The sequence below is a fragment of the Vanessa cardui genome, chromosome 16 (genome assembly GCF_905220365.1).
Source record: "Vanessa cardui chromosome 16, ilVanCard2.1, whole genome shotgun sequence".
In the NCBI taxonomy this organism is placed as follows: domain Eukaryota; kingdom Metazoa; phylum Arthropoda; class Insecta; order Lepidoptera; family Nymphalidae; genus Vanessa; species Vanessa cardui.
This window is the reverse complement of record NC_061138.1, coordinates 7248822-7262676: the sequence shown is the minus strand read 5'-3', so window position 1 is coordinate 7262676 and position 13855 is coordinate 7248822. Positions and strand designations below refer to the sequence as shown.

Below are 13855 nucleotides of genomic sequence, written 5' to 3'. Positions count from 1 at the left end.
ACGTGTTGTGTCTTAATAGAAAGTCAACCCTTAAGCATACAACAATTTTTTCGTTTCGAATTTGACTCTCCTTCTTTTATTTAATGCAAGAAAGTAAATTAAGCTTTACACTCATAAACCGTACATCTGTTTTAACTGATGGAAAATGTTTTTTATACATAAATATATAAAGTGCAAAATCAAATAATAAAGTTTTAGCTATCGTGTTTATGAAACCTATACAAGTAGAATAATACAATATTTACTTCAATTTTTAATTAAACAGTAATAAAACTTCGATACTATATAATTTATTTATTATTAATAAATAATATAACACAAAAGTATAAAATAAATAACAAAAAACAATGCGTGACGTTAAATTAAAACATGTACACCGCACAACGAAATGTAAGGAGATGCCCTTCACTAAAAATCGATCATTCACACGCATGCGTCAGCCATTCTTAGCTAGCATACACTTTGACTGTCAAGTAAAAGCCGATTCAAGAATGTTGTTAGTGAAAACAACATAAAACAAAATAAAAGTACAATCGTTCGCATAAAACTTAATGATAAACGTATTTATTAGCATCTAGCAATAATCGAATAACTGTTAAAACTTTATACCTTTAGATTTTTAACACCTCATAAAAGTTTTTTATTAAATAAAGGATATACATAAATAATCCTTATTGTAGATAATAATACTAAACAATATGTAAATGCGCTAATTATAATATTAATAATTAAAATTTGATTCGATAACATCACAGTTTTTGCTAATTACCAAGCTAATACGGTGCAGTGATTAAAAATGGACAAAGAAATTATAAAGTGAATAGTGAAAACAATGAATGAGACTCTAGGTCGCGGGTACGCCCGCATTGAAGCTATACGAGCAGCCCGTGGGGAAGCCCTAACGATGCCGGAACCCGGGGCGCCCCCACCGGACCGATACAACTCAGTTTACTTAACATTGTTTGTTGCGGGTGCTGCCTTCTTACTGCCATTCAATAGGTATTCATTACATGTAAACTTTATAAATATATAGAGCACAACTTTTTCTCCGCACACATATGAAATGTTACATTTTTTAATTTATAATGATCAAACTAAACACATACCCAATTTTTTTTTATCTTGATGTTTAACCATTCGTTCCACTTTCTGTCAGAAGGGAAATTAAGTAAAACTTTTGTTTTTTTAATAAATTTTCTCTTTTTAATTATTATAGTTATTTACTAAGGATAGTATAGTAAGGATATTTAGTATTTTACTAAGGATATGACAAATATTTGACGTGTTTGTTTGGGATTTCAGTTTTATAATGGCGGTAGACTACTTTCAATACCATTACCCAAAATCTACTATAATGTTCGACATGTCTACTGTGTATATCGTCTCCGCGTGTGTCGCAGTTATAACTAACAACATTCTGCTCGATATATTCACATACAATACAAGGATCACTTTTGGTAAGTAAAATATGTTCTTGATTACAGTAATGAAATAATAATTAAAGGTAAGTTCATGACCTACAGGCCTCCTTTCGAATGCATTTGAAATAATTTCATCAAACGTGTAGGTTTCCTCGCGATGATTTTTTGCGCTTAAGAAGATAAATCAGTCAAAGTAACTCTGTCTGTCTGCTATCGCTCTTTTACGACCAAACCAATGAACTGAATTTCATGAAATTTGGTAAGAAGCAAATATGAAGTCAAGGGAAGGACATAGGGTACTTTTTTACCTAACACATGACAAACAACCCCTATGACGCGAGCGAAGCCGCGGGCTACAGCTAGTTATAAAAATAAAATAAAAGCTCATGAAAATTCAGCTAGCTCGAGTTCGAACTTGCAACCTTCAGCTACGCTTCTTTCTCTATCTATATCTAGATCATCAGAGGATACTCGGTATGTTTCCTATAATATGAAGTGGCAGACGAGCGATTGGCCCTCCTGATAGTCAGTGGTTGTCGCTGCCCAATGACCTTGAAGCCCCTGATATTTTAACCATTCCTTGCTACACCAATGCTTCAGTAACCTTGTTATATCCTTAGTGCCTTGAATTATACTTGCTCACTCACCTTTTAAACTCTAACAGTAGTAAGCATCGCAGATGAAACTACCCAGATGAGCCTTCACAAAGCACTACATGCAGTCAGATAGGAGATATCAGAATTATTTTGTTAAACGTATTGTAGGGATTCGCGTAATACTAGCTTACGAGACATTGGACTCGACTTTAAAAATTGCAAACTTTTCCGCAAAACGAAATGAACAACGATTGACTGAAGCCGAGATCTTACCGCTGTTGCTTGCTGTCTTAAGAAGCAATTATTAACTCAGCAACCAAAAGCAGATCAAACGGCTTCGATACAGTGTCATAGAAAACTGAATTGAACTGAACATTTTTATTTTACCTCTATCATTGTATTTAATAACAGCTGCAATAAAAATATAAGATTTATCGTTCGCTAGACGACAAGTCCTAACCTTGTGTTATAACATCAAACTGGCAAAAAGTATGTAAAAATCTATATACTTATTAAAAAGACTTTGACGACCTCCGTGGTCGAACGGTGTGTACACTGGTTTTCATGGGTCCGCCACTTCGAGGTCTCGGGTTCGATTCCCGGCCTAGTCGATGTAGATTATCATTAGTTTTCTATGTTGTCTTGGCTCTGGGTGTTTTTGGTACCGTCGTTACTTCTGATTTTCCATAACACAAGTGCTTTAGCTACTTACATTGGGATCAGAGTAATGTATGTGATGTTGTCTCATATTTATTTATTATTGATTAAAAAGAAATATTTCGTGTAATAATAGAGGAAAGCGAGGAGTTGACTAGTGACAATTATTTCACTGTGCTGCATAGTATCTACAGCTACTTTTAAAAGTTGTTAATATTAATAATACCAATCATTGTAGAGGTATGTGTAGAAATAATACATGTAATAAAGTATACTTGCAGTTGTATAATTATCACTCTTGAGTTCTTGTTTTTGTTTTATTACTATTTATACCATACTGTTCTTACAAAATAGTTTATTATACCAAAGAATTGGGATTGTGACTTTTTAATAATAATTAATATTATTAACAATATATGAACTTAAACGTAATTAGGTATGTAATTCGTGTTTTAAACATATTTTGTATTACACTACTCGTGTATGTAATAGAGGACGTAATATTTGCTGTTTAGTTTTATGAATTTTCAAGTCGAAGCGTCGAGCAATCTTTGTTAACATTATTAAAAAACGAAAAGAAATTCATGGATGCACACTTGTGTGGAGGGAAAAATAAGAAAATAATCGAGAAACATTCATTGCAATAGAAATAAATTCTGTTAATTGCCAAACACCTGCTCTACTTAACTAAACTAACTCACATGCTTATTTCAGGAATCTTACTCTCATTGGCGACGATGCTGTTTGTAGCTGTGTGCAATATTGGATGGGACGGTTTTTCATCAAGCGTATCATACACTATTAATTTAGTGGCGATCGGAGTTGTGGCTTTCGGATGTACAATGCAACAGGCATCATATTACGGTTTCACTGGATGTCTTCCACCTCGATACACGCAAGCTGTTATGGCAGGAGAGAGTTAGTTATCCGTTTCAATACAGTTATATAACCGTATACTAATCTTTACAATACTATGTATGTAAAATTATCCTTTGATTGTTTATTCTTTTGTTAAATATGTAAATATATCATCAAGGTTCAATATTACAATTAAAGTGATAAGATTTGACCTTTCACTACGTTATTTTGAACAAGACCTGTTTATATAGTGTACTTTCGATTCATATTAAGTTTATAAAAAAGTAGCAGCCAAAAGCATCATCAATTGACAAAAAATAAAAAATGTTATTGCTAATTGAAAATAATACTTTTAGGATAAAAAATGCATCTCCTCTGAAATATTCGAGATTCAAAAATACTTTATTGTTATTGTTATTAAATTATTCTTCACGACGTAAATGCTCTTATATTTTTACAGGCGCAGCTGGATTTTGGGTGTCACTCGATAGAATCGTTACGAAATATGGATTCCGTCAGCCAAAACGCAGTACTTTTATGTTTTTTGTTTTTTCAATATTGATACTCCTCGGTCACTCCATGCTACATCACGTGATGATGAGACACCCACTCGTACAACACTATTTACGTTTAACCAACGAATCCCGACATCGACGCCGCATTCAACTTCATCTCAATCCGACTGAAGACGCTACTTTGGTATAATATATAAAACCTTATTTCATCAATTTCGTATGATGATTATTTAATGACGCGTATTACTTCAGCAAAATGGCCACCTGATGGTAAAAAGTTACCACCGCCCGTAGAAAATAGTGCTGTAAGAAATATTAACAATGCCAACCACCAAACTTAAGGACTAAAATGTTATGAGCCTTGTGCCTGTAGTTATACTGGCTCAATCACTATTCGAACCGAAATACAGTTACATTGAGTACTGCTGTTTAACTGTATATCTCATGAGTGGACGGTACCTATCCAGGCAGGCTTGCACGAAGCTTTACCACCGACAAATAATAAGTATTCATGATAAAAACCGTTATTAAAATTAAAATAGCTACTAAAAAAATGCCTAAAATACAACACAATGTTGGTGGTCGAGCTTAAAATAGATTTTGATACAACATTTCAGCAATTAAAAAACATATCACTTGGCTAACTATAGCCAAGAATATTAACTGAATTTATTAAAAACTTTTAGATGGAAAGCGAAGCTGGGGAAGCTAGTTATGGTGTACTCAAACTCCAGAGCCCAGCGCCATCTACTGGAATAGGTTAGTGCAAATTAATATTTCATAATAAGACTTGGTCTCAAACCACTTATCGTGACATTTTTCTATCTTTGAAATTTTTTTAAATAATACTGCTACTTTATTTCTGTTTTCATTGTTCTGTTTTATATGTATAGTAGGTAGTTTAGTTAGTCGTAGGTTTTGATGCGAGTGATCACGCCCGATACACGCAAAACATCAGACCAAAACAAACATCCATAACCTTCCAAAAGTTTAATGAGTTTTCTTTTAAGATATTAATATTATTTCATATCAATGTTATTATTTACTATATTGTAATACGTTTTTTCTATGTATAAGGATGTTATATATTGTTATTAATACTACGTGGCCTGAATGTTTCACAAATCGCACAAAGATTTAAAACAGGTTGGCTCCCGCAACTTCGTATGTGCGGAATATTATTCCGTTTAATTTTATTACGTTTTATTTTATTACATTTAAAACTTAATATAAAACACCAAACAGTTTTATTTATATTTAAATTTTTGGAATATACCTAATATTTAATTTAACCCTAACTGAGTTTGCATTCATTTTCTTTAATTTCTTTCTCTTTTTGTACAATTCATTTTATAGACTTGACTACAAGTGTTGAATGATGATACATTTTATACTATTGAGATAACAACAGCAATAATGTCTTACAAATGTCACCTTTGTGCTACGTGTTTTGTTCGTTTTTCTTATTGATAGCGGCTCTATGTGAATTTTCAATGTATAGAAAATCCTGAAATCTACTACCTTACGACATTGGTTGTTTTTGATATCCTGGCAGAATCGAAGAACATATTAGAGTCCTGTCAAGATATAAAAAATCTTAAATATACATTTTGTTTTTGTGCTGCGTGAATTTGTACTTGATTCCAAATAGTTATCGCTTTGCAACAGCTCTCCAATTTTCTTGATAATTATATAGCATAAATACTATTTCGATGATTTCGCTTTTAACAAACAAATTCTAGTGCATATCTTATATCACTCGTCGAACCCTACTTCTTTTCTCTACATACAACAAAGGAATTATATTTAACTTAGTATCTTTTTCGTAAAACATCAACATTAGCTGATAACAAAGTATAACGAATGAAAATCCTCTTTATTTTTCTGTATTTTTACCCATAACCGATCTTATATGTGCAGCTATCGTCCCCTGATCACTGGTACTTAAAGTATGAGTACGGCTATAAGTAGCTGAGCTAAGGCCTACTCTTCCATTAACGGGTTTGGAACATATTCCACCACGCTGTTCCAATGCGGGTTGGTGGAATGCACATGTGGCAGAATTTCGATGAAATTAGACACATGCAATTTTCCTCACGATGTTTTCCTTCACCGCCGAGCACGTGATCAATTGTAAACACAAATTAAGCACATATATATAGTGGTGCTTGCCTGGGCTTGAACCGGAAATCATCAAATTTTTTTTCAAGTTTAGATAATACATACTTTGATTTATACTCAGATCTACCACATAATATATATGTTATATAATATCTGTTTCAAGCGGAGGCAGAGAACACGTTTAGTTTCGCGAATCCCGTTTATTCACCGACTGCATCCGCGCCCGTGCCCGTACCGCTTGTTTCACCGCCGGCGAGTGTATCCGAGCAGTCCACTGTACCTCCAACGACACTTCGAACTCCAAGGCCGTCTTACAAAGTTGAAGATGTCGTTTTTGAATCACCCGAGAGACCAACCTCATGGAGAAACTTCAAACGTAAATATTGTATTGTTTATAATAATAATCAAATATTTAATAATGTATTTTATTACAATACTCCTCTGTAGTATTAGTAAGTAAATCACTAAATAAGCAGTGAATTCTAAACATAATTAAAATCCACTGTGAAGGTTTACCTACATAAATTTTAATGTGTCCAGCTTATTATAGTATTTTTAATAATGTGTCAGAAAAAAGCATTGAAATATTTATAAGTATCAATGATGTAATAAGATGATTTCTTGACAAACACATAAGTAACACAGCTTGCAAGAACAGTTCCTAGTTAATTACTAGGAATTACATTATTCATATATATTAAACTTCTGGGATTCGACTTTCAAACCTTTACGAAGCCTTTCCTTTTCTCGCTAACCGATGATGCTATCTATTCCAGAAGACTCAATACAATATAAACACGCATTCCAGGTTAAAGACGAATGCAGCTTTGTAATTTGTATTTTAATAAGAGCATAGTTTTTGATTTTACAAATAATAGATTTTGATACGCCAGTGATTAATTTAATCGTATCATTGAAAATTACTTGATTTTCTAATGCAATATGATGAAATTGATATAGGTATTTATATTAATAAAGAAGGTTTTTAAATTAATTAATCAACAATTTGCAGGTGGTGTACTTGCGAGGTGGGCAGTTGCCCGAGCTATATATCCCTACATGGTATCAATAGGGCTTGTATATTTCACGACACTAAGCCTGTACCCCGGCATCGCATCAGAGGTTCCTTCATGCCGCCTGGGATCGTGGATGCCTATTATTCTGATGTCCTCTTTTAACCTCTTCGATTTTATTGGAAAAGTAAGCTTTTTATAATTTGTTACGAATAATGTTGTCATAGTGATTTTCGTGCGACTTTATATGGTTTTTCTGTACCTCAAATGAGTAAGAACAACTTTATTTAGGTAAAAGACTTTTAGATTAATATCTATTCCAAATAAAAATATGATTCCTGTTAACATGAGCTCTTTCTTATACGTTGATCTACTTGTCGTTCAATTTCATCAAACATATGCAAGCTAACTCATACATTTTTCCTTCAGCGCAGATCGCAAATATAAGATAAATTTTCTTGACAGATCGCAGCAGCATGGCCTTACGAGTGGAGTCGTAGTCAGCTCTTGATGGCGAGCGGCCTTCGACTATTACTCGTTCCATTGCTTTTGCTGTGCGCGGCGCCAAGACACTCACCACATATCGTTGGCGATGTAAGTGAACATAAAGTCTCGTGAGTTCTAGAACACACGATAATTCCTTATATTGATTTCCTCATAAAGTAAGTACAGATGTATCTACTATAGAGGAAATCATTTGTATGTCATTTCTAGTAGGAAACGAATGAAATATTTATATCCGTAAAGTATAAGTAAATAACTAAGTGGAAGTAGGATTAAGTAAGTACATAGCTCGAGGTTATGGAAGTTTTAATTAGTTCCTTGTGTACAACAACAACAACAACAGCCTGTAAATTCCCACGGCCGGGCCAAAGGCCTCCTCTCCCTTTGAAGAGAGGGTTTGGAACATATTCCACCATGCTGTTCCAATGCGGGTTGGTGGAATTCTCATGTGGCAGAATTTCTATGAAATTTATGACATGCAGGTTTCCTTCACCGCTGAGCACGAGATGAATTATAAAGACAAATTAAGCACATGAATCAGCGGTGCTTGCCTGGGTTTGAACCCGCAATCATCGGTTAAGATGCACGCCTTCTAACCGCTGGGCCATCTCGACTCTTCCTTATGTTCTTTATGTATTTTTGTTTAATTTTCAGGTGTACCCAATAATGTTTTCCGTCGTACTGGGATTTACGAACGGTCTGTTCGGATCAGTCCCCATGATAATGGCCCCCTCAAGAGTTGGTAGGGAACATCGTGAAATCGCCGGTAAATCTAAAATTTTTAACGCATATATTTTTATTAATAATTAGTTAATCAATTCTTAACATTTACTACGAAAAAACGTGGAATTATGTAACTGTAAAACTCGATTGTATTTTTTTGTTTCTATTTATTCTTGTTTCTTTATTTAATATTATTAATTGTATTCCATAATATTCCAGGAAACATGATGACATTATCATACAACGGTGGACTGCTATCCGGCTCATTGGTGTCCTACTTACTGCTGAGCATGCTCGGACCGCCCGCTGAAGCTTGCCGCATTTACCCCACACCGGTATTACCTACTGTATCTCCCATTTCAAACTCCGGTAATGGTACCTTCGTATTAACGGCTGTCCACTAAAAATCGAAATTTTGTATTATAAAAATAATTTTAATAAAAATTCAAGGGTTCCGTGCAATATCGATATATATTACAATTCATTTACAAGTCACTATAAAGCTGTATATTCGTTATTTGGCGAGTTTTTCTTTTTGTTTTGTCTTGGAACTTATCCTTCACATTTTTTATGAAAGTATTAAAACAGTTAAAGACTAAAAATTTATTAAATAGTAAAATACTTTTTTAAAAGCTCTTCTACAAACTTGAATTAATTGCTACATGTACCCGAATCGTTTATTTTTTATTTTTTTAACAACTGAACAATAACTTGAATAGAATAGTTGAGATATCTCAGCTCTTGTTACAGATTAATGTAAATTATTTCAAGTTAATTTTTATACTAAGAGATAACTGATTTTGCTTATAAAATATTCGCACAAAACGTTTTTTTCTTTCATGTTTCATTCTTTCATATCATTTTCCTTATTTAATATTCAAAAAAGGTTACCTTATGATGTTTAAAAACTAAAAAGAGATTGAACTTCTGTAGTGATAGTCTGTATCTGTATTTTATTGTACTAAGAAATGTTAAATTAGATTGTACTCAATTGTAGATTTTTTTAAGTATTAAAGTGTACTCTAATAATATATATAATCAAATACATCTAAAATACTGCCTTCATTATATTGCAATGTGCACGCAATTAACTAAGTATAGAAATACCCAATATCATATCACGTACATACGTAGTAAAATAATCAAAACTATACATAAAAAATGCCGGAATCCATACGATATGTATTGAAACAATCATATGATATAATGCATTTTAGTTTTAACACAAAAAAACGTCACATATGCTACCTTAAAAAAATTGTTAAGAAGTGTTAATCAATTTTATTATAATTTTTTTTTTCAAAAGCGTTATCGCAGTTTTTGTCAGATAACAAATTTTGATTAACTATTTTAACGTGCCATTGTTTCCGACAACAGATAAACTAATTTAAGGAGAAATTAATGAAAGTATTCCTTTTTTATCTGTGTATAATGATTATTTTATAATCATCAAATAAAATTCGTATTTTAATATCTGTTAAAGTATTGATTGTACATAATGTAAATAATTTATGTAAATACGTGACTACATAACTACATATCCTTTTTTAATTTTAAAAGTTCCTATTTTGAATTTCGAATACAATATTTTACTAACTTTTGTTAAGTAATAATATTTTATAGCGCTATATATACTTAAATTTTTATTTATTTTTAATAATCAATTAAAAATATAAATGAAACCGTCACCTACTTTATTTATTTTTATAATTGCTATTTAGTCATTAAAATGTTTATGTCATAGTATTAAATAACACTATAGGATAAATTTATATATATTAGATTGATTCATTTGTATCTACTAATTAATAAGCATATAATATTGTGATTATTTTTATATTTTATTTTTATTTCAATTGAATTTGTACAAAAGAAAACATAACTATTAACAAAATACAATGACATATGTAACGCGCTGTTAATTTGTTCGTTTATGAACAAAATCAATTGAAATAATATTGAAACAAATTATAATATTAGTAATAACCAAAGATAAGATTCATAAAACGATAATATATCATAAGTATCATAAATATCATAAGTAGGTACACATCTTATGGTAGCTGAGTAAATGTTTCAATTGCTAATAACCATTTGTTTTTTTTTTTAAACGCAACACAGTAGAACCTTTTATCAATTTAATAAATTTTGTCGGGCGAAAAAATTTAAACCCTGGTGTGTACCCTTTTCCAAAATATATTATAAATAAATATTAAATAAAAACTTTTGGACTGTCATTGTTTTCAATAAAGAAGCAGGTCGCTCAAATAGGCCACACAAGCACCGCGCTCAACCTCAGGGCATTGGACATTAGTTCTCGCCCGAAACTCCGGTGACGCTGTAAAGGCCAGCAGGGCCAACAGCAGTACTTCACACATAAAAAAAATAGGCCACATGATGTTAAGCGGTCACCACCGCTCATTGACAAAGCCGTAAGAATTATCAACCATTCCTTACAGCGCTAATGCGCCATCAATCTTGGGAACTAAGAAGTGTCTCTTGTGCCTATATTTACATTGCTCACTCACCCTTTAAACCGGAACACGGTTATACTGAGTACTGCTGATTGGCTGTTGAATATCTGTTAAGTAAGTAGTATCTAATCAGACACTCACGATCAAAGCACCCACCATCTTACCAAGAACACACAAAAGTTAAAAACATTAAATTAAGATTTATTTCTACTCTTATCTAAGTACATAAAATTTTAACAACTTGTGATCGTGTACCAAAACACTGACAGTTTAATTTTATAGCAAAACTTTAATCGTATTAAATAAAAAAAATTACAAAAATAGAAACCAACTTCAAACAAAACACTAATTTAAAACTAATAAATATGCACTAAAAAGTAACAAAATAATTGCACATTCAACATATATTTTAGAGTCCTCCTGAGTAAAACGAAATGAAAAATATTAGACTACTTAAAAGTCGATTTACGATTATATAACGTAGTTATAGTTATTGTTTTATATTCATGTTGAAATAACTATTTAATAACTCCTAGTAATTGACTACTTACACCTTCCATTATCAGCTCAGCAGCATAATTGTCAGAAGCAAATGCCAATATAACTTCAGAAAGTATATAAAACGCAGTACATGTGCCTATAAAATTTGAGAGTTCCCATCGATTTCTTCAGGGTCCCGTCATCAGACCCTGATATCCTCTTCATGGTACCATTCCAGGAGAATCTTCTTTCGAGCTAAAAAAAACATCAAAATCAGTTTACACAGGGTTATTGGTAATTCGACGTATATCCGTTAGGAGGTGATAGGGGTGACTATTTCCAATAATTTTAACCCCTATATGCATTTTCCAAAAGTGAACCATTTTTGAGTTATCACGTTTTTTAGCTTTTTTCAATATTTGTCAAAAATGTAGCTTCAAAAATTTATTTCCAAAAAATATCAATAAAACACTATTTTTTTCTTCTGATTAAAAAAACGAATAAACACTGGATATTTGTGAATATTTAAACAATCATTATCAGCCCAAATTTAGAAATGGGAGACGGAAAACGAATTTATTTCAATATTTTTTAAATTTTGATACCTCAAAAAGGATACCACCACTCATCGGATATACGTCGAGTTACCAATAACCCTGTATATGGTGAAGTAATCGGCGAACAAACATTAAAAAAAATATATGTACGCTCGAATTGAGAACACTCCTTTTTTTTAACTGGGTTAAAAAGTATGTAAACTCTCTTAGACCACATAATCAATAATTGTTTCAATAATTCGAAGACTACTTCCAGTATCCAATTTTCAACTTAGTTATTGTAGTTACGTATCAAGAAGTTTTATATCATTCATTATATAAATGGAAAACACATATACCATCGGATTTATAATTGCGCTGATAAAGAAACATTTTGGTAACAATATTATCAATATAAACTGTTTGCAAAATATACTAATTGCTTAATTTCACTATCTTGTATTAAAAGATAATTAATAGTATTGAAAATAATTCAGTATGTTTAATATTATAACGTTATACAACTGTACAATTACATATATTAGAATAAATATTTCATTTTATAAATTATATGCTTATCACTTTTAAATATTTTTCCTGAAATAAAAATTTTTATTACAGGTAGAGTCATGTGGGTCAAATGTGCGCATTTTAAACTTTGATGCTTTAAAAACTCAAATATTATCAGTAAAATGAAACAAAACTGTATAATATTATATATAAGATTTGGCAATTTACCTACATTATCTGCTGCAATCATGTTTATTGCAAAATACTTTAAGCGTTTTTGCATCGTCTTTATCAACGATAATTTATTATGAAAATGTACGTAGAATTATATTAGAATAATTTATTACATTATAAAGAAATTTTGGTTTGGCTGGTCGAATCAGAAACGTTAAACCCAACCCACCTTATGTTTAATTTTGTTGTGCAATTAAGTAAATTTTAATAAGGTAGTATATATGCGACACGAAAAAAACCCTTGGAATGCAACTGTAATACCGAAATTTCGATTGTGATCCTGACTACTGAATCCTGTGACTACTGAACTTGATCGCATAATAATAATAGAAAAAGTATATCAAAGACACGTCTTTGCAGTTTTGAAAGATAACATTAAAAAATACTTTATTTAAAACAAAACAAAAGAAGACAGACGAAGCATGTTATGAATCTTATCGTCTTTTATTAAAATTAATTTTAAAAATCGAAATGTTTTATGAAAGTGTGTATGTTTGTAGAATTAATATGTGTACAATATTACGATGTGTTGAACATAATAGATTTATGCTGTATTGTTATTCATAGAAAAAAATATTGCCTGAGGGTTAATAACACTTTAATCATATATTTTTTCTAAAGGTTTATTAACACCTTAAATATAATTAAACAGTGAATATTAAGACGTCGCATTTGAATGAGATAATTTCAAATTACACTACTAGTACTTTGTGAACTGTATGTCCCGAGTAATTTTATTACATTTACGATCTTAATTGTATCAGAATAATATTATCTTTACTCTAAATGACATTTAGGAATATTTATAGTCAGTTATACAAATGTATTTATTACGCGACTATAAATATAACACAGAATAGAGATATCGTTACCTCGTTTACGCCGTCAAGCAACTAACTATATTGTCATTCATAAATAACATAAGTTATTATTAGATATATAATAAAACCACAAGAGTTATAGATGTTACTTTCGACACATTGCATGTATACCTATTTCTACAAAGTATGTATATTGAATTTTAATTAATCAATCAATATGTTTATGACATGATTAACATTTTTAAATGTAATTGTAAACGCGAAAGTAACTCCACTAAACCAATGTTAATAAAATTGGACATGAAGCGAGGATTAAGCCCAAAGGTGGACATATGCTTTATTCAATAATTCATTGATTGAATAATTTATATGCCATTAAAAAGTAACCTCTT

The 13855-nt window shown here is 31.3% G+C and overlaps 1 protein-coding gene across 1 annotated transcript; it reads left to right on the top strand.

The window, feature by feature from the left end:
* Window positions 1-674: 674 nt before the first annotated feature.
* LOC124536266 (equilibrative nucleoside transporter 4) lies at window positions 675-10567 on the top strand. Its single transcript, XM_047112771.1, has 10 exons — window positions 675-999; window positions 1303-1457; window positions 3389-3592; window positions 3993-4231; window positions 4734-4806; window positions 6332-6544; window positions 7181-7368; window positions 7647-7775; window positions 8340-8451; window positions 8628-10567. The coding sequence occupies exons 1-10, from the start codon at window positions 833-835 to the stop codon at window positions 8810-8812; spliced, it is 1665 nt and encodes a 554-aa protein (XP_046968727.1). The 5' UTR covers window positions 675-832; the 3' UTR covers window positions 8813-10567.
* Window positions 10568-13855: the final 3288 nt, after the last annotated feature.